The sequence below is a fragment of the Amblyraja radiata genome, chromosome 10 (genome assembly GCF_010909765.2).
Source record: "Amblyraja radiata isolate CabotCenter1 chromosome 10, sAmbRad1.1.pri, whole genome shotgun sequence".
In the NCBI taxonomy this organism is placed as follows: Eukaryota; Metazoa; Chordata; class Chondrichthyes; order Rajiformes; family Rajidae; genus Amblyraja; species Amblyraja radiata.
In genome coordinates this window covers 38,119,776-38,140,228 of record NC_045965.1, presented here as the reverse complement: position 1 = coordinate 38,140,228, position 20,453 = coordinate 38,119,776, and the positions used below count along the sequence as shown (strand labels likewise).

Genomic DNA, 20,453 nt, shown 5'->3' with positions numbered 1-20,453 from the left:
CAAAATCAACATGTTTTTGTGATAAAGATCAAGGGTTTTATCAATTTGTTGGAGTTCATTGAAAAGACAACATATCCTGTGGATACAGAGACACTGATGAATGTACTAAACTCAGATTTCTAGAAGGCATTTGAAAAATTGTTATAATATAGAAAGTAAAACCTCATGGTCTTGGAGGTAACCCATTGGAATTACCAGGATAATTCAGTCATGGATATATTCGTTAATTGTATAGAACATTGACAAGACTACAAGAAAACAAGATTGGTCAGGGGGGGGGGGGGGGGGGGGAGTGAAGTGGAATGATATCATAGAAGGAAAAGCAAAGCAAAGTATATAGTGGATTTAGCCATGATCTGGGGTGGAAGATTGCAACCTTCACGTGGTCTGCCCTGTTTCGACTAATGCAATCAACTCGACGTGCACAAACAGAAGATCAAATAGAACAAGTTGTCCTACAACTTTAGGCTGTGCATGCCACACTTAAGAAGAAGAAGAAGCCATGATCTTATTCAATTATGTTGTAGGCTCAATAGGACTACCTACACCCAACAATCTACATTTTATGTACCATTGAAGCAGATAGTGCACTCCAATCACAATCAATAAAGGTTGTTATGACATTGCTTAGAACTGTCTAGGGGATTTCATGGACAGTTGGACAATATTCAGTAAGAGTTTATAAAAGCAATATGGAAGTTCGAGAAGATAAAAGATCCCCAAACATTTTAGACAAAAGGGTGCCGTTTGGACAGGAGAGTTCAAAAGTGGCCTTACATTTTGTGCCTTTAAGTGAACAGTTTATAACGTCCAGCGGATAATGGCATGGCGCCAAAACGATTTAATCTTACTATTGATCCTCCCCCCTCCCCTCCATTCATAATTACGCAAAATCGTATATGAAGCAGGTAAACACAATGTTATGCAAAATAATATACAGTTTCTTGGGATTCTTCGCGTACCCACATTCAATTCCCCATTGCGACGTCTCTCACCAAGCCGAGTCCCCCCACCCCCCCACCCCACGTTTCCATGCTTTCTCCGATTTGGCGCCAGTGCCAGAATTTTGGCGGTTGTAGAGCAAAAAGCGGGCAAGGACCACTAACAAAAACGTGTTCCATTGAATGGGATCTTCATCCGTTCAGATTCATAGGCCGAAAATAGTGGTTGGAAAATCATTACACATACAATTTTAAGTTATTTGATTGATAGTTTGACATTGAATGGAAACGCTCTACTCTTGAACTTTATTAGTGATCATTTGCAAACGTTCTTCCAAAAGAAACAACCTCGCGATGTGTAAAGAATAACCAATCATCCTTGTGTTAAATGTTTTCCAGGCAGATTCATAAATAACTGATAAAAACATGACAGAACTGAGTTAAAAACTCTGCAATAAATAAAACATCGATTTTCTTACCTAGCCACACTTTTAAAAGCCAATAGTAGCTCATTTCACTTTTAAATTGCCCGTCCAATCTTGTTATTTTGACATAATATAAACAGATTCAATGTACTTTGTTAACAGGTGCAAAGAGTCGAATTGGACCCATTGAATTTTCATGTTTTCTCGTACAATAAGCATAAACGAAATAATTTGATGCTTTCGATATGACTTTGACTCCAATTAATATTTTTTCAAAGAATGTAGAAATGGTGTATCATCGAAGCTAGCAGTTCTTCAATTTAAACTTTTCAAACTTGGTTTTGGCACATCCCTCAAGCTATTTTTTGACTAAATGTGTTTCATATTGAACACTTAAACTATCTAAGTAGAAGAACGTTAATAGTTTTAATTTACCTGAGTTTTTAAACGCATCCTTCTCGCTATCTTTGCGTACCTTTCCTGTGAAGCTGTTGGGGACTGGGCGAAACGGAATGTAACAAAACCCACCGTGCAAGAGCCTCGCACATCAGGTGCCCCACCCCCGTTAATCCTTCAAACTGCAATGCTGCTTGCAACCAATGGATGCAATACAAAAAATATAACAAATAGTTACCTTTTTTGCTTTAGTATCTCTACATATTTAAAAAAAAATCCTAAGATTTTGTTTTTACACTGGAAGCATTCTACTATTTGCAGAATGCTGATTCCCAATAATTGTCAAGAACCGCTGTCTTTTTGAGTGCATCGGCGGCGTGCACTCGTGTGGCCCAGGGCGTGAGCGCGCCTCTCGCTGAGCTCAGCCCCAGGCGCGAGCTCGCGAGTGAATGTTAACGGTCGCCTGTTCGATGTGCTTTGCGCCACTTGCCAAGCTGCCGAATACTTGGAGCTTTGTTTGAGGCCCACGCACTAAGTAATTCCTCCCCGATCGCCAACCTTTGCTCACTTCTGGCTCTCTGTCTTCCTTGCTCTCAGTCAGTCACTAGGGTAACCAACTCAGCGTTGTTATGGATAAATCTGGGAATTCTGAGATTGAAATGGCGGACAGGAGAAATGATTCTGGTGTGTAAATTTGCTTATATCGACCTATTAATTAATTAATTTAATTTGTGTTCAGGTGCTTTCCCCATGAACTTTTGGAAACTGCACCCTGTCAAATAATTCAACAATTGTGTCGGATAAATTTCGTTTGACTACCGCAGTGCTTTTTAATTCGTTTGTTAGCACATCAGTTCTTACTACTGTGGTTTAATTTTGGGGTAAATATTCGAGAAAGTATTCAAATGTTACTTCTGTATGTAAAAAATATTCAAATTAAAGGAATAACAAGCAATGTAAATCCAAGAATGTGTGGAAATTCGGTTTGTTTACATGTTGGTCCAAAGATGGTCCACTAATGTGATGAAGGTATGAATGCCACTAAGAGTGAGAAGATGTTTTGCTGCATTTTTGTTGCATACCAGTACATTTCTCATGTCCGTGCACCGTCAGCCCGACAGCTGCCTCTGTTTAGCTTGTAATGTGACTGGTGGTGGTGCATATTATTTTAAAACGAATGACTGGCTGCACGATTTCTTTAAATGTTCTTCTAATTGATCGTTTCTTAGTAATACACCCATTTGTGTGCCAGTGTATATTTATATTCAATTTTGACATATAAATTTCATTCTCAGGGAACATTTAAAAAAATAATAATAGATATAATATATCTAACAACATTTTTCACTGGAAAAACCGTCATCTCGTTCTGATTGACCAAAAACATTCATTCTGTTTTTATCTTTACAGATGCTGCCTGACTCGCATTTCACACATTTTCTATTTTTATTTCAGATTTACAGCATTTTAACTTTAATACATTTATATTTTAAATAAACATTGCCTTATAATTTCTAGAACGAGTTATTAACATAAGCAACAGCAATGAAAGCATGAAAACAAAATACTGCAGCTGCTGGAAATAAGAAGTATTCAGCAGATCAGGCTGCATTAATGGAGAGAAAAGAAAGATTAATTTTTGTTCAATTTCTCTTCAGTTGAACTTATTAATGATGAACATTAGGTATATTTGTGTCATGATTTCTTCTATGAGACCTGAAATCTATAAATCACAAAGTGTTTATTTGTGCAAAAAAATTAATAAACCACTTCTGCCTTAGTTCTCCTTGGATTTTTGAGATGCTGTGGAGCACTAAAAGAAAGTTCTTCAAGTAATATTAATTGCAAGCCAACACAAAGTGAACCTCTTAAAAAGCTGATCAAGACTGGTTTTCTACAACCTTTTTATTTCTAGGTTTCAGACAATCCAATGCATTTACATGTGTGTTCAAGTGTTTATGTGATCTCGTGGCATCTGGCATAAGCAAGCTCAGAAAAAAATCTTATATTTATAGTTCTTAATTTTGCATGAGTAGGAAAGCAACAGTGTTGGCAGCTGATCTTACACAGACATGTGGTCAGGCATGGATGTTCCATTTTCCAACAGTGGTTGCTTTCAGGTATTTGTTCATAGGTATCCCATGTATCCAACAACTGTGATGGCATCAGTGAGACTTGGTCGCCAGTCAAATTGAAGAATTGTCACAGACAGCAGGAAGAAATAAGCTTATTTGTTTGCAAATATTCTGAACAATTTTGCAGAGTACTTAGTAAAGGTTAGAAAAAATGTTTAAGGTTGATGTTGAAATATTATAATCATTAAAAATTAAATCGTTTATTTTAAAATTAATTGTTTATCTGAAATAATTACATGCACAAAAATTAAAATACTTGGATGCTAAAAGTTTGTTGGATAGATATGTTTCTCCATTTAAAAACTCAATCGTCACATCACAAAGCCATTTCAGAATATTGTGCAGTGAGAAAATTTCATTAAATTAAATATTTCCTTGATTACACCAGAGAAGGCTATAAATAATTGTAGGAGCAAAGATTACTATTCATGTTCAGGTTTTGTTACATTAAACTACTCTGTAATAATCCCAAATTATTGTTCGGTAATCGCAGGTGGTTTTGCTGTTATTACAACTACAAGATGTTAAACACAATTTAGCTCTCACTTGTATAAGTAAGCGGCTTTTATGTTGTTGGGGAAGTCAACTGTATATTGGCTAAGAAGCAACTGGTGTGGGAGCTATAACAACTAAGTAACTTCCACTATTAGTTGAGAAGGAGCTGAAGCCAATATTACATTAAAAACCCCCCAACCTTTTTCCCCTTTAGATTGCTTAGAAAAATAAAGGTTTTCGTGCATAACTTTAAACCGTGGATTTAAAAATAAATAAGAAGATCTGGTTGAAAAAACGTCTCACCTTCCATTGCCAGGTCCATAGCCTTGTAGGTTACAACTCTTTAACTACACATCTAGATACTTACTAAATGTGATGAGGTTTCTGACTCCACTATCTTGAGACAATAGGCTTCAACACTCAACAGATGGGTGGAAAGAAACTCCTACCAGTTACTTTAAATCCAGCCTCCTTGCTTTTCACTGATTATTTTGAAATGTTTAACCAGGTTTTACATTATTTTATATTCCAATGACATTTCCCCCAAGCCTCCTCTGCTTTAAAGTTAAAAAAAGCCTGACTTTATCAAACCTTTTCTCATGCTTAAAATGTTCAAGCCCTGGTAGCATCCTCATAAATCTCCTTTGCACCCTCTCTAGTGTATCTTGTAAAGTGATGACCAAGACTGTACACAAGATTGTTCTAACTAACAATGCTTTTAGTTGTAGTATAACCTCCTTGCATTTTAAATTATGCAGCTGATAAAGTAAAGCAACCCCTACCGCTTTGACATTGATCTATGCTTTTCTAAATGAAGAGTTATTGATGTATCTCTGAACTGTTTGAAATAATTTACCTAATACTTTCGTTAAAATAACTGCCCTGAAATTACTTGGTTTAGCCCTCCTTCCTTTTTTAAACAAAAGTACGCCAAATCGCTGGCATAACTCCAGAGAGGATTGAAAAAAAAATGTAATCAGAGCCTCTTCTGAGTGTGCATATTCTTGAGTATTGTGCTGTTGTGATATCTGGAAGGTCTTTTCTAAAGGTACATCCTTTTATTCTGAGGCTTTAGCTTCTGGTCCTAGACTCTCCCACTAGTGAAAACATCCACTCCACATTCACCCATCCTGACCTTTTACGTTTCAATGAATAGTTCCAAGTTCCAGTTCCAAAAAATAGCCCAATATCTACAGTACCTGCATGGTTCCACTGTTAGGGGCATCTATTTCTTGCTATCTGTTTTCCTAACAGATAGCAAGGTCAACTATTGCTGAAAGTTAAATATTATTGAATTGACAGTTGAACTTCCTATTTGTAGAATAAGAAGTACTGTCAAGTAGCTGAAGGGTAAAACTCAATAATGCCACTTTCACAATCAGGATTGACTAATATTAATATTAATGTTATGATAAATTATTTGTAGGATTATTATTTGGAAGATTGAAGAAAAAGTCACCAAAACTTGGTGGAAAATACCACTATTTCATAGCCTTAATGTTGAGGAAACATCATTGTGTGCCTTAGTGCAATTTATTTTGCTATCTCCGATTGTATCTCTAAAGTAGCTTATCTTGTACTCAAAGTTGCATTGAAGGAGGCCATTTGGCCCTTCAGGAGCAAACCCATTAATTCAATTTGCTCACTCATTTTATTTGTTCTCGTTCAACATTCTCTCTCACTTACATCCATCAATTTCCCTTTGATATCTTTTGTTATTAAATTACGCACAAGGTCAGGGATGTGTGAGAAAATTAGTACCTGGAGGAAATCTATTTGGTCATGGAGACACCTGAGATCCGGATTGCAATTGGGTTACTGGAGCTGTGAGACATCAAAAACAACTGCTGGTTATTAATATGCATCAAATTATTGGCTGGTTTTCTTTAGGGTTGAGGCTAAGAATTTGAGGTGGTAGTGAAGTTTATAGTGCAGTGCATCATATAAATTGGGCTTAAATTCCTCAGCTTGTTTCCAGTTAATTTTGTTTCTCTTTATTAATACCGTTTGGAGACATTCAGTTATTTTGATTTAAGAAAAAAGATTCATGCAAAACACTAATTCTTGGTTGCTACAATAAATTGCAACACAATTGTAAATATATAAAATAATGAACCCAGCCCATCCATCACTGCCAATACTTTTACTAATTTCCCCTAAATCACTGGTAGCCCATTTTATAACAGTGCACAACAAATGTAATTGTTGAGTAGTATGTGGTTAATATATTCTTAAAACAAAATGTGTTATTGAGATTATTAAATACACTGCCAACTTTCGGTTTCATCAGTATTTAAATAAACGCTTGAATTCTTTAATTTAGATTTTGCAATTGTTTTTGTTACCAGTTAAAGGAATTAAAGAGATAAATATAATTTTATTTACTAATGTATACGAAGGGAGGAAGAATTGCTATGGATATAGCTCCCGGAGTAAATAAATGAAAGCAGTGGTGTTGTCGCTTAATTAGTTCATTTCTTTCATCAGTAGGCTTATGTAGTTAATTTTACATTCAATGTTAAACCTTTGAATTGAAGCATGTAAACTGAGTATATTCTAGAATACTTATACTAAAAGATTACTTTTGTGTAAGTTTATATAGTTCTAGGGATGTGGGACTATTCTTTTCCAAAGCCATTACTCCTTAATTATGAGTAGAGCCAGGATGTTTAAGCCCTAAAAAACTCAGAAATAGGCAGGCAAAAAGGCATAATAAAATTACAAAAAAGGCACGAAAAAGGCATTAATTGACAAAAAAGGCATAAAAAGCCATGTATTTCCACCACCAAAATATGGTTAAAAATGATAATATAAAGGTTACTACATTAAATGACCAAAGTTGCCTGGTCGCACATAATTACTAGCATTTATTTCAAATTATCTGGTGTTAAACTATGCTGTCTGTCAGAGAATATGCTTCAGTTGTGAAAAACCTCTTTCTACCTCAGCTGAGGTCACTGGTGCATACCCAAAACAAGCAACCAACTCTATATTCATGTCGATATCTTGTGCCTTACAACTACCTTTGAGAACTTTAGATATGTTTTGTATTTCTTCAAGATCTTTGTTACCTAAAATCACTCCCTCACATTTTCCTTGTTTGTCTTTACCTACATCGCCAGGAACTTTACGAATATCGTCAGTTACTTTGTTGAAAACCTGCAAGTTATTCACTAATGTTTTGCCATGTTTCTCAAGGGAAATGATAGCTTGTGGGAAGTTTGCAAAATTGGAAGCAATAAACACAAGATCGCGGTGGAGGGACCTTTTCTGCATGATTTCACTTACGATCCTGAATGCAGCAGATTCTTCTATAAAACAGTTGACAAATTATTTTATCTTTTCAAAATTTGTAGCATAGTAGAGTAAAGCAGAGAGCCATGTACCCCACCTAGTCAAAACAGGCTGAGGAGGTAGCGGAATCTCGGGTGCCATTTCCTTGAACAACTGCACACGTGAGTGCTTTGAGGAAGATTTTCTTGACATTGGAAACTAGGCGATCGACATTTGGAAACAAGCTACGAATGTGCTTAGCAACTCAATGAAGTCCTTGAGCTAAGCATGTCAAATGCAACATTTTGGGAAATAAAACATGCATGAGCAGCTTTTTTCATGTACGGAGCTGCATTAGCCTCAAACAGAAGAACATTTAGTGTTTTATACCTTCTGGACAAAGTACAGCAAGTGAAGATATAAACAACCGAGCAATAGTTGAGCTGTTTGACTTCTCCAATACTTCTGATGTCAACAAATACTCCTTTGATGGTTGGCCTGCCTCCAGTGTACCGATGACCACATTGGCAACATATCTTCCCACAGCATTGGTTGTCTCGTCTGTTGTGATCCATATTTTGTTGCAGGCAACTTAATCTAATTTTCTGCACAACAATGTTGAAGTTGCTATCAACATAATTTGTCTGTAATGATGACTCCCTTGGTATTTGTTCCTCTGTGTATTTCTCTAATTGTTTTCCAATTTCCACAGTGGAATACCAGCATCAATGAATGCCATGCACAGACCATTCGAAAATTCAGATTTGCGACTGGAGCCAGCAGTAAATGTAGTGAGAAGACAAGCTTGGGTATTTCGCTTGGGTAGTCTACGCACCAGCGGTATCAACATTGATTTCTTTAATTTTAGATAGCCCTTGTCTTCTCCCTCCACCCCCTTCCCAGCTCTCCTTCTAGTCCTACTTTCTCCACCTCTTCCTTTCTTTTTCCAATCCCCCACCCCACATCAGTCTGAAGAAGGGTCTCGACCCGAAACGTCGTCTATTCCTTCCCTCCATAGACGCTGCCTTACCCGCTGAGTTTCTTCAGCATTTTTTGTCTACCTTCGATTTTTCCAGCATTTGCAGTTCTTTCTTAAATAGATCTTGGAGAAGAGTTAACCAGCAGGCAGCGGCATGAACGAATGAACGACCGATGGCGACGCCTCCGGTTTCGCCAAGGTGGTGGAAATGTTCTTGTAAGTTATACTATGTTAACACGTTAATAACATTAATATTAACGTGTTAACATAGAAAACTTCATTGTATTCATGGTAAAACTAAAAAATAGCACAACCTTTTAGCAAAACGCCCAAAAAGGCTGATTTAGGCACTCAATCGTGAAAAAGACATTATCTTGGTGAAATCAAAAAGGCATGAAAAGGCACATGGCATTCATGGCAAAATCCTGGCTCTAATTATGAGTGTTTTGGCAAATGATTATGTTCATTAACAATTTCCTCGTCAGAACTATTCTAATATTCTGCATAGGAAACCACCACACCGTGTAGATTACAATATTTTAAGTCCCATTATTAGTTTCATTCCCACTTTTTAATATTTCTGTCCACACATTAGTTTTGAGTTTTGTTGCACAGCTGGTCTTTTTGACCTTTTCTACTACAGAAATGTGTAGTAGAATCATATAATGGTATCAGGTGAACAATATTTCTTATGCTTGCTTGGATTCTTTCAATTTACAATGCTAATATAATCTGAATAAATTAGATATTGGGAAAAGTAGATCTGAGGGACCTGGTAATCAAATCAGATGATTTTAGGAATAATTGTAAAGAAAGTACTCGGACTCTCTTTACATTTTCTAAGCAGAAATATCTGGACTATGAAAAGTTTATAAATTCTTCTACATGACACCACTAAAGCATGGAGTCAATTAGCTACTTCTGAGATGGACAATAGATAATAGGGGCAGGAGTAGGCCATTCGGCCCATCGAGCCAGCACCGCCATTTAATGTGATCATGGCTCATCAACCCCAATTGGTACCCCGTTCTTGCCTTCTCCCCATATCCCCTGACTTCGCTATCTAGCTCACTTGAAAGCACCCAGAGAAACTGCCTCCCCCGCCCTCTGCGGCAGAGAATTCCACTCTCTGTGAGAAAAAGTGTTTCCTCGTCTCCGTTCAAAATGGCTTACTCCTTATTCTTAAACTGTGGCCCCTGGTTCTGGACTCCCCCAACATCGGGAACATGTTTCCTGCCTCTAGCGTGTCCAAACCCTTAACAATCTTATATGTTTCAATGAGATATCCTCTCATCCTTCTAAATTCCAGAGTGTACAAGCCCAGCCGCTCCATTCTCTCAGCATATGACAGTCCTGCCATCCCGGGAATTAACCTTGTAAGCCTACGCTGCACTCCCTCAATAGCAAGAATGTCCTTCCGCAAATTAGGGGACCAAAACTGCACACAATACTCCAGGTGTTGTCTCACTAGGGCTCTGTACAATTGCAGTAGGACCTCTTTGCCCCTATATTCGACGACTCTTGTTATAAAGGCCAACATGCCATTCGCTTTCTTCCCTGCCTGCTGTACCTGCATGCTTACTTTCATAGATTGATGAACAAGGACCACCAGATCCCGTTGTACTTTCCCTTTTCCCAACTTGACGCCACTTAGATAGTAATCTGCCTTCCTGTTTTTGCTACCAAAGTGGATAACCTCACATTTATCCGCATTAAACTTCATCTACCATCTGCCCACTCCCCCAATCTGTCCAAGTCACCCTGCATTCTCATAGTATCCTCCTCACAGTTCACACTGCCACCCAGCTTTGTGTCATCTGCAAATTTGCTAATGTTACTTTGAATCCCTTTATCCAAATCATTGATGTATATTGTAAATAGCAGCGGTCCCAGCACCGAGCCTTGCGGTACCCCACTAATCACTGCCTGCCATTCTGAAAGGGACCCGTTAATCCCAACTCTTTGTTTCCTGTCTGCCAACCAATTTTTCTATCCATGTCAGCACTCTACCCACAATACCATGTGCCCTAATTTTGCCCACTAATCTCCTACATGGGACTTTATCAAATGATTTCTGAATATCCCTGGTTTCCCCTTCATGATTTCCCCTTTGTAAATCCATGCTGACTCGGACCGATCCTGTTACTGCTATCCAAATGTGCGTCTATTTAATCTTTTATAATTGACTCCAGCATCTTCCCCACCTCCAATGTCAGGCTAACTGGTCTATAATTCCCTGTTTTCTCTTTCCCGCCTTTCTTAAAAAGTGGGATAAGATTAGCTACCCTCCAATCCACAGGAACTGATCCTGAGTCTATAGAACATCGTAAAATTATCACCAATGCATCCACAATTTCTAGAGCCACTTTCTTAAGCACTCTGGGTTGCAGACCATCAGGCCCTGGGGATTTATCAGCCTTCAGTCCCATCAGTCTATCCAACACCATTTCTTGCCTAATGTGGATTTCCTTCAGTTCCTCCGCCACCCCAGATCCTCTGGCCACTATTATATCAGGAAGATTGTTTGTGTCCTCCTTAGTGAAGACAGATCCAAAGTACCTGTTCTACTCATCTGCCATTTCCTTGTTCCCCATAATAAATTTACCTTTTTCGGTCTTCAAGGGTCCAACTTTGGTCTTAACTATTTTTTTCCTCTTCACATACCTAAAGAAGCTTTTACTATCCTCCTTTATATTCTTGGCTAGCTTACCTTCGTACCTCATCTTTTCTCCCTCTATTGTCTTTTTAGCTATCTTCTGTTGTTCTTTAATCATTACTCAACCCTCTTGCTTCCCGCTCATCTTTGCTACATTGTACTTCTTCGCTTTAATTTCTATACTGTCTCTGACGTTCCTTGTCGGCCATGGTCGCCCCGTACTCCCCTTGGAATCTTTCTTCCTTCTAGGAATGAACTGATCCTGCACCTTCTGTATTATTCCTAGAAATACCTGTCATTTTTGTTCCACTGTCATCCCTGCTAGTGTATCTTTCCAGTCAACTTTGGCTAGCTCCTCCCTCATGCCCCATAATCCCCTTTATTCAACTGTAACACTGACACCTCCGATCTACCCTTCTCCCTCTCCAATTGTTGATTAAACCTGACCATGTTATGGTCACTACCTCCTAATGGCTCATTAACCTCGAGGTCCTTTATCAAATCCGGTTCATTACATAACATTAAATCCAGAATCTGATCCAATGCATCTACCCAAATTCTTTCTTAAGTGGTTAAATAGATAGCCATTACTTGTAATCTAAAAGGTATGGTGTCATTACAGGTAGCTATGCAGGTAGTGTTCAAATTGTACCTCAGATAATATTACATTACAGAGTGATCTGTGTAATATTATCTTAGGTGCAATATGAACGTTTCTTTATTAACTCAAATCATTCATTTATATTTATTTGCCCAAGAATTGAACCACATTGCACTGTTTTTAGGCCATGTATTTGAAATTGATTTAATCCAGAGTTGTGGTTTGACAATACTTTTTATCATGAAGCAGCTTTATGATCTCTACACAATTTCCATGTTTCCTCTTTTTGGAGCATTGCAGGAAAACTGAAACTTAATTTTCCCTCATGACACTTGCCATTGGCAATATTGGGATAACATGATCTAAAAAATCCAGGGCCAACCTGGAAGCCAGCAGAATAAGTAAAATACCTAGCCACATATTTGCTCCTCGCCTCTTTTGCCTCAGTCAGTGATCCCTGAACCCCTGATGTCCTCCAAACACGGTGATCCCTATCACCATTAGCACTAACCAGTTCTCATTATCTTGGTCTCTGTCCCCTGATTACACCTCTCTACAGATCCTCTTCCAACCTTGTTCCAGATTCTTATGGCAGAACATGCTGCCCATCTGATCTCTTTCCCATTCCCTATTGCCCGGTGAATTTTCTTTCCTCTTATTGTTCTCCCACTACTACACCACGTGCAACCCCATCCGCATTCACTTCACTAACCAACAGACTGGTTTATCCCATATCCCCTGTATGCTCCCTCCAACACAAGAAGACTGCACTTGAGTACTGCCAGTGCTGGTGTGTTAATGATCTGAAATAACAATTCTACCATCCCCATGACCCCCTTGGGAATCCAGCCTTGGGAATTGAGGATTGCATGACATATTTTTAAATATGAAATTATGCAACACCTACTCTTTTGGGATTGTAACCAAATGTTGATGCAGTGGGGAAATAGCCGAAGCAGTCAGTATTACACTGTGTATACATCATGGAAGTGGATGCAGTGGGCGCTAACACCATAGAATTTAGGATATACAGTTGCTGGTTTTCCTATGGCCCCAAATGAACATGTTTTGGTATTGACTCAACTTAAAACATTCTCATTGACAATCCACTGATTGATGTGAATGGAAGAGCCTCCCTCATTATGTATTTACCAACAGTCTGGATCTTGGAATCGGAGCCCTTTGGCCCACTGACTTTCTGCCAACTATCCTAATTCTATTAATTTTATTTTTTTAATGTTAACGTCTGATCATTGGGAGTAGTGGAATGTTGAAAGCAAGACTTTAATATTTGTAAAAGCTGTATGAGACATTCCTTTCATCTCCAGAAAAGATATCAAGCTTATGTGCAGTGATAGCGCTCTCTCCCTTGGATGTCACTCTGATCCCTATCACTGTCTGACTGATCAGGAGAGACCAATCCGCATCCCATTATTGGTAAGAGCTAAATCCACTTGAACCTTGTCAGCCTACACCCTATAAAACCCAGGCATTCAAATCAAAGGAGAGAAGGGGGCATTATTGCTATTTTAATAATGCCATTGTAAAGTGAACCAATTACTTTACTGTGCCTTAATATTCTTGATTCCCTGTGTGCATAGATATGCTTTCATCATCTATTGTTGTATTTATATGTACAATAATAGGACCAGGATTATGTGCAGACGAATTGTGGGTTTGAAGTAGTTCTTCACATTCATTTATAGAGGTAACTCTGAAATGCATATAAATGATTAAGCGACATTAATAACAATTAATTGTAATATATTTGAAAATAGCAAGTGACACTGGCACAATGCTTGGATAACTTTTAGAAGTGACTAATGTATAACTGCATTTTTTCAAGTTAATTATCAAAGTCAGAGTCAATTTTATTCGTCACATGCACCCAAAGGTGCAGTGAAATGAATTCACAACTGTCTGTGCCAATTTGACATGATGTAACCAGTCAGAAATTATTTCTGTTGATCATGTTTATTAATCTGAATTTAAAAGCACTGGTTGGCATTTAGTGGGTTGTTTAAAGACTATTAACTATCTTTTTGTTGCATATGACAAAATTACGTTAATAATGTTGAGATGCTGCAGAATTAGTTAAATATTTTTTGTATTTTAATAGAAGGATTTTTCACCTTTACAGGTAGTGAAAATGGGGGTGAAGATACAGTAGTAGGGAATGTCAGTAAATTTCTCGTCATTCCCACTGGCTACTGTGGGCTTCCTAAGAAGGGACACTTAATATTTGATGCATGTTTTGAAAGTGGTAAGTCTAAAATTATGAAAATAATTTGTCTTCAAATCTATAGTTTGTTTGTTCAATGTTGTATTTGTGTTCTAACAGTGTCTGGTTTCTGTAGGGAATATGGACCCTTGCAAAATTGTTGACATACTGATTATAAAACATGTTAATTTGAATTAAGTTAAATAAAACAAAATGTAAACACAATCTAATTTTTCAACCAAAGATAATAACTTGTTTCATCAACAAACCACTAGCAACTTAAAAAGCATGGTATAGTGTTTAGATTCCCACAAGTTTTTTTCCAGCACTATCACAGTTAAGGTTTCTGTGATCAAAGAATCAACAATGTTTATTCCACACTGTGATAATCTAATGTTGGATGGTAATTGGGATAACATTATTATGACGCTGTGACGCTGTTAGTCAGAACATAAATCTGCAAATAGTTGACGCATGTAAAAAGGGAACTGCTGTAATCATGGGGGACTTCAATTTTCATATTAATTGGGCAAACCAAACTGGGCAGGGTAGACTAGAGGAAGAGTTTATAGAATGTATTAGAGACGGGTTCCTAGAACAGTATGTCACAGAACCGACAAGGGGGGAGGCAATCTTAGATCTGGTCCTGTGTAATGAAGCAGGATTAATTAAAAATGTCATAGTTAGGGACTCGTTGGGAACAAGTGACCACAATATGGTCGAATTCCATATTCAAATAGAAGGGGAGCAGGTTGAAACTCAGGCTAGGGTGCTTAGTCTAAATAAGGGGGATTATGAAGGTATGAGGACTGAGCTGATCAAAGTTGACTGGGATAGCAGACTCAAGAATAAGACGGTACATGAGCAGTGGTGTACGTTTAAGGATCTACTGTATAACCTTCAAGAAAAATTTATTCCTATGAAGAAAAAAAGGGGTAAGGGTAAGAACAGTCAGCCATGGCTCAGTAAAACTATAAAGGATAGTATTCGGCTGAAGGCAAGGGCATATAAGGTAGCCAGAGATAGTGGGAGGGTAGAGGATTGGGAAGCATTTAAAGGTCAGCAAAAAATAACTAAGAGATTAATTAAGACGGGGAAAATAGACTATGAAAGGAATTTAGCGAACAACATAAAAACTAATAGTAAGAGTTTTTATAGCTATATAAAAAGAAAAAGGGTGGCTAAGGTGAACGTTGGTCCATTGGAGGGTGAGACTGGAGAGTTGTTGGTGGGGAACATGGAAATGGCAAAGGCATTAAACGAGTATTTTGTATCAGTCTTCACCATAGAAGACACAAAAAATATTCCAACGCTGGATAAACAGGGGGCGGTAGGAATGGAGGAGCTAAATACTATTAAGATCACCAAGGAGGTGGTATTAGGGAAATTAATGAGACTGAAGGAGGATAAATCCCCTGGGCCTGATGGATTACATCCAAGGGTCTTGAGGGAGATAGCGGTGGGGATTGTGGATGCATTGGTGATAATTTTCCAAAACTCCCTGGAGGCAGGAACGGTCCCAGTGGATTGGAAAATGGCCAATGTAACACCTATATTTAAAAAAGGAAGTAAACAGAAGGCGGGTAACTATAGACCGGTTAGTCTAACATCGGTGGTGGGTAAAATGTTAGAGACAATTATTAAAGAAACACTAACGGGGCACTTGGATAAACATGACTTCATCGGACAGAACCAGCATGGTTTTGTGAAGGGGAAGTCCTGTTTAACGAATCTGCTCGAATTCTTTGAGGAAGTAACAACCCGGGTGGATAAAGGGGAACCGGTGGATGTGGTATACTTGGACTTCCAAAAGGCTTTTGACAAGGTGCCACATAAGAGACTATTGCTAAAAATAAAAAATTATGGGATTGGGGGTAATATATTAGCATGGGTAGAGGATTGGCTAACAAATAGGAAGCAGAGAGTGGGGATAAATGGTTCATACTCGGGATGGCAACCGGTAACTAGCGGGGTTCCGCAAGGGTCGGTGCTGGGACCCCAGTTGTTCACAATTTATATAAATGATTTGGAGGAGGGAACCAAGTGTAATATATCAAAATTTGCGGACGATACAAAAATGGGAGGAAAAGTAGGGGATGAGGAGGATAGGAAGAGTCTGCAAAAGGATATAGATAAGCTTGGTGAGTGGGCAACAACTTGGCAGATGAAATTTAATACTAATAAATGTGAAGTCATTCACTTTGGGGAAAAAAAATGATAGGGCAAGTTATTTTCTAAATGAGGAGGAGCTGCGTTGTAATGCAACGCAAAGGGATCTAGGGGTATTAGTACATGAATCACTAAAAGTTAGTATGCAGGTGCAACAAGCAATCAGGAAGGCCAATGGAGTTTTGGCCTTTATTGCTAGGGGGATTGAGTATAAAAACACGGAGGTCTTGCTGCAGCTGTACACAGTATTAGTGAGACCACATTTGGAATACTGTGTACAGTTCTGGGGTCCATACTTAAGAAAGGATGTACTAGCCCTGGAGGCAGTGCAGCGAAGGTTTACAAGATTAATTCCTGCAATGAGGGGATTGACATATGAGGAAAGGTTAAGTAGGCTGGAACTCTACTCTTTGGAGTTTAGAAGAATGAGAGGCGATCTCATTGAAACATATAAGATCGTGAGGGGCCTTGATCGGGTGGATGCACCGAGGATGTTCCCAATGATCGGGGAAACTAGAACTAGGGGACATAGTTGCAGAATAAGGGGGGGCTCTTTTAAAACTGAGATGAGGAAGAACTTCTTCACCCAGAGGGTGGTTAATTTATGGAATTCACTGCCCCAGGGAGCAGTGGAAGCAGAAACGTTAAATATATTTAAGTCTAAAATAGATGGTTTTTTAGCTGCCAAGGGGATAAGGGGCTACGGGGAGAGGGCAGGGATATGGACCTAGGTATGGTTAGTATAGTAAGACCTGAGTGATCTCCTGGACAAGTGTCGATCGCCTGGATTGGGGTCGGAGAGGAATTTCCCGGATTTTTTTTCCTGAATTGGACCTGGGTTTTTATCCGGTTTTTTGCCTCCCCCAGGAGATCACGCGGTTCTTGGGGTGGAGAGGGGTGATAGCAGTATAAAGGGGAGGGTAGTGTCTTGTGTTCTGTGTCTTGTGTCTACTGTTTGTGGGTAAGTGTGTCTGTTTAGTGTTCAGCCATGAGCGAATGGCGGTGCGGGCTCGACGGACCTGGTGGTCTACTCTCGCACCTACTTTCTATGTTTCTATGTTTCTATGAGGATTCCTATCCCTGGACACTTACAGGACAACCTAGTTTTATTATTACAGCAATTAATAAGTAGATGAAACAGGTACTTAAATTGTCTCCCCTTTGCATTAAATATATCCCCAAAACACCAAATTCCTAGAGGTAACACACATCACACCTCCCCAACTCTCATCCTCTAATCTGTGTCTACTCCAACTCAACAAATCCGCTCCCACCAGCATTTCTCCGGGCATCGAATACTTCCGTCTTCCATTCTGGAAGCCTGTATGGGCTAAACCTATGTCTCCCTTGTACCCCAGTAGTGTTGTCCTGATCCCTGTCTCAGCATAGTTTCCCCACATGCTGTTGGTATGTCCCCATTCCCTGCCAAAGGCCTGACCTCCCAGGGTGACCATTGGAAGGGAGAACGGGTTGGCACATTTCTGAATGTGAAGCACTGGCAGCACATTTTTAAAGCTCGGGGCCAAGTCATAATCTGAATACCATCAGTATATCATTATAGGCTTAGATAGTCATAGATTCATATAGCATAGAAACAGGCCATACAGTATTGACCAACATGCCTCATCTAATCTAGTCCCATTTGCATGTGTTTGGCCCATATCCCTCACATTTCCTTTCCATTAATCTGTCCAAATCTCTTTTAAATGGTGTTATTGTGTCCACCTCTACAGCTACATCTAACAGTTCATTGCATATTACCTACCATCCATTGTGTAGAAAAACTTGCCACTCAGGTTCCTTTTAAAGTATCCCCAACACCATAAACCCATGCTATGTAGTCCTTGATTCCCCTACCCTGGGGAATTCACCATATCTATTCCCCTCATGATTTTATACCTCAACAAGACCACTCTCAGCGTCCTGTGCTGCAAAGAATAGCATCCAAGACTGACCATTCTCTCCTTATAGGCCAGGCCCTTGCAATATTCTTGTAAATCGTCTTTGAATTTCCATCTTAATGGCATATTTTCTATAGCAGGGTGACCACAGCTAAACATAATACTGTAAGCGGGGCCTTATCAATTCTTTGTGCCCATCAGAATTTCTAGGGAAAGCAATCCTTCAGGGAAAATACTGGTCATTGCCTGTGAAAGAAAAGGTATTTCATAACGTTCTGATTCTTTTGGTGTATGTTTTATTTGTGTTTATGTTCCCTTGTCATGCTGGTGTATTTTAACCCAAGAGTTGAGCAAGATTCCCAAAACTAGAGGCCATTTTTGTTTAATTCAACCAAATAGTCTTTCTCACTACTGGATGCTGTGGTCACTGAAATTTGAGATTCTTTCTTCTTGGCTCTGTAAACTGTAAACTTGAACCCTAAAAGATAGGTTGCATAAATAGTGGGAGATTTATAAGTATTTTCTAGAAATAGCATTCTTTGAACTGGGCTTGGCTGTTTCCCATCTGCCCTGACCTGCTTCATTTACGTGATAAACATCAGAAACTGTATAATTTGTCTTATTTTCAATGATGGTATGTCCTGAGGAAGTCTACCTATGAGTGGAATTGCAATTGGATCTTTATTCATTTATTGAGATTAAATAGTAAGAATTTTTTAATGGAGACACAAGAAACTGCAGAAGCTGGTATCTTGAGCAAAAATCAAACTACTGGAGAAGCTCAGCGGGTCAGGCTGCATCTGTGGTGGAAATGGATCGACAACGTTTCGGGTTGATGTAAGAGGAAGAAAGCTGGAATAGATAGGGAGGTGTGGGTCAAAGCTTGGCAAGTGACAGTTGGATGCAGGCGAGGGGACAGGGGAAAAGTTGATTGGCAGATGGGTATAGTAAGTGACAAAGGCTAACAGCGAAACAAAGGTAAAAGTATGCAATAAGAAAACGAGTGAAATGGTGATCCCAAGGGAGTAATACTGAAACATGTGCAGAACTTGATGATTTTATCAACTTTACCACTTCCACCCTGTCATAAAAATTAACCTGGACTATCTCTGACATCCCTCTCCCCTTTTTCGATCTGTTTGTCACCACCACAGCTCATAGACTATCGACTAATGTCTGCCACAAACCGACTGCCTTTTACAGGAACAGTGACTACACCTCCTTCCACCCTACTCTTGCAAGGATACCATCCCTCGTTCTCAATTTCTCCATCTCTGCTGCATCGCTCCTGAGATGAGGCTTTCCACTTCAGGACATCTTTTTTTCAATGCACGTGGCCTCCCCCCCCACACTGTTGGGGATTGAGCTCTCATCCGTTTTTCCTCTCTGTCATGTAATTCTACTCTCACTTCCCTTCTCGCCCGTCCCCCACACGTAACATGGATAGAGTCCCCTGGTCCTCGCCTGTTATCCTACCTCCCTCCGTATCCAACCCACCACTTTCTGTCTCCACCCCTTTCCGCATTCCGGAGAGTCCACTCTCTCCACAACTCCTTGCTTTGCTCCTCCCATCCCACCCAGCCCACCCCCTCCCCAGGCACTCTACTTTGAACTGCTGGAGATGTAATAGCTGTCCCTATACCTCCTCTCTCACTCCCACCCAGGAACCCCCTGCAGCCAGTATCCCAGATAAAGATTTGCATGCACCTATTTCAACCTCTACTCTTGTTGTTCTCTATGTGGCCCCATGTGGGCAGTGGGCAGGTGCTATAGACCTGCACGGGCAGGTAGACGCTCCCGCCCCCATGAGTCTTGGACAGATGGGGCTCGTCAGCCTGGGAAGGCAGTCTATCTAGGAGAGGGAAAACTCTGATTTAAAACCTCCACTGCCGTGGCCATATCCAGTCATGGAAAATGTTCCTGGAGTAAACCTCAAGAAAATCCAGAGTCGGAGCCCCTAAGGCAGTTTGTCGTTGTCTAGAACCTCGCTCTGGCAGCTCCTGCGACGGCGCTGGTGCCAAACTGTGACGGCCCTGCTGTTCCTTTGGTTCGATCAGCGACGTGGAGAGGGGGGATGTGCTGCATGGGCAACAGCCTGTCCTCCATATGACATCGCCCAGGCTTGCATCCGACCACACATCACTTGCAAACTAGGATGCATCACCCATGGTCAGTCATGACCGAGGGGGGCCTACTAGCTGGCCGCCTTTACATCGGCGAGACCAAGCATAAGCCAGGTAATCGTTTTGTTGAACACTTAT

General features: G+C 39.7%; 2 protein-coding genes across 2 annotated transcripts in view; one reads left to right on the top strand and one right to left on the bottom strand.

Annotated features, from left to right (window-relative positions):
• The window catches only part of elavl4 (ELAV like RNA binding protein 4), a 101,991-nt gene extending 99,835 nt beyond the window's left edge, over positions 1-2,156 (bottom strand). Inside the window, exon 1 of the mRNA XM_033028565.1 lies at positions 1,802-2,156. Coding sequence (XP_032884456.1) covers positions 1,802-1,819 — 18 coding nt within the window. The 5' untranslated portion in view covers positions 1,820-2,156. The remainder of the gene's footprint in view (positions 1-1,801) is intronic.
• A 6,650-nt stretch (positions 2,157-8,806) lies between these two features.
• agbl4 (AGBL carboxypeptidase 4) overlaps positions 8,807-20,453 on the top strand; it is a 472,100-nt gene continuing 460,453 nt past the window's right edge. The window contains exons 1-3 of the mRNA XM_033027816.1: positions 8,807-8,860; positions 9,390-9,511; positions 14,046-14,164. Of these exons, the coding sequence (XP_032883707.1) occupies positions 8,807-8,860; positions 9,390-9,511; positions 14,046-14,164 (295 nt within the window). The remainder of the gene's footprint in view (positions 8,861-9,389; positions 9,512-14,045; positions 14,165-20,453) is intronic.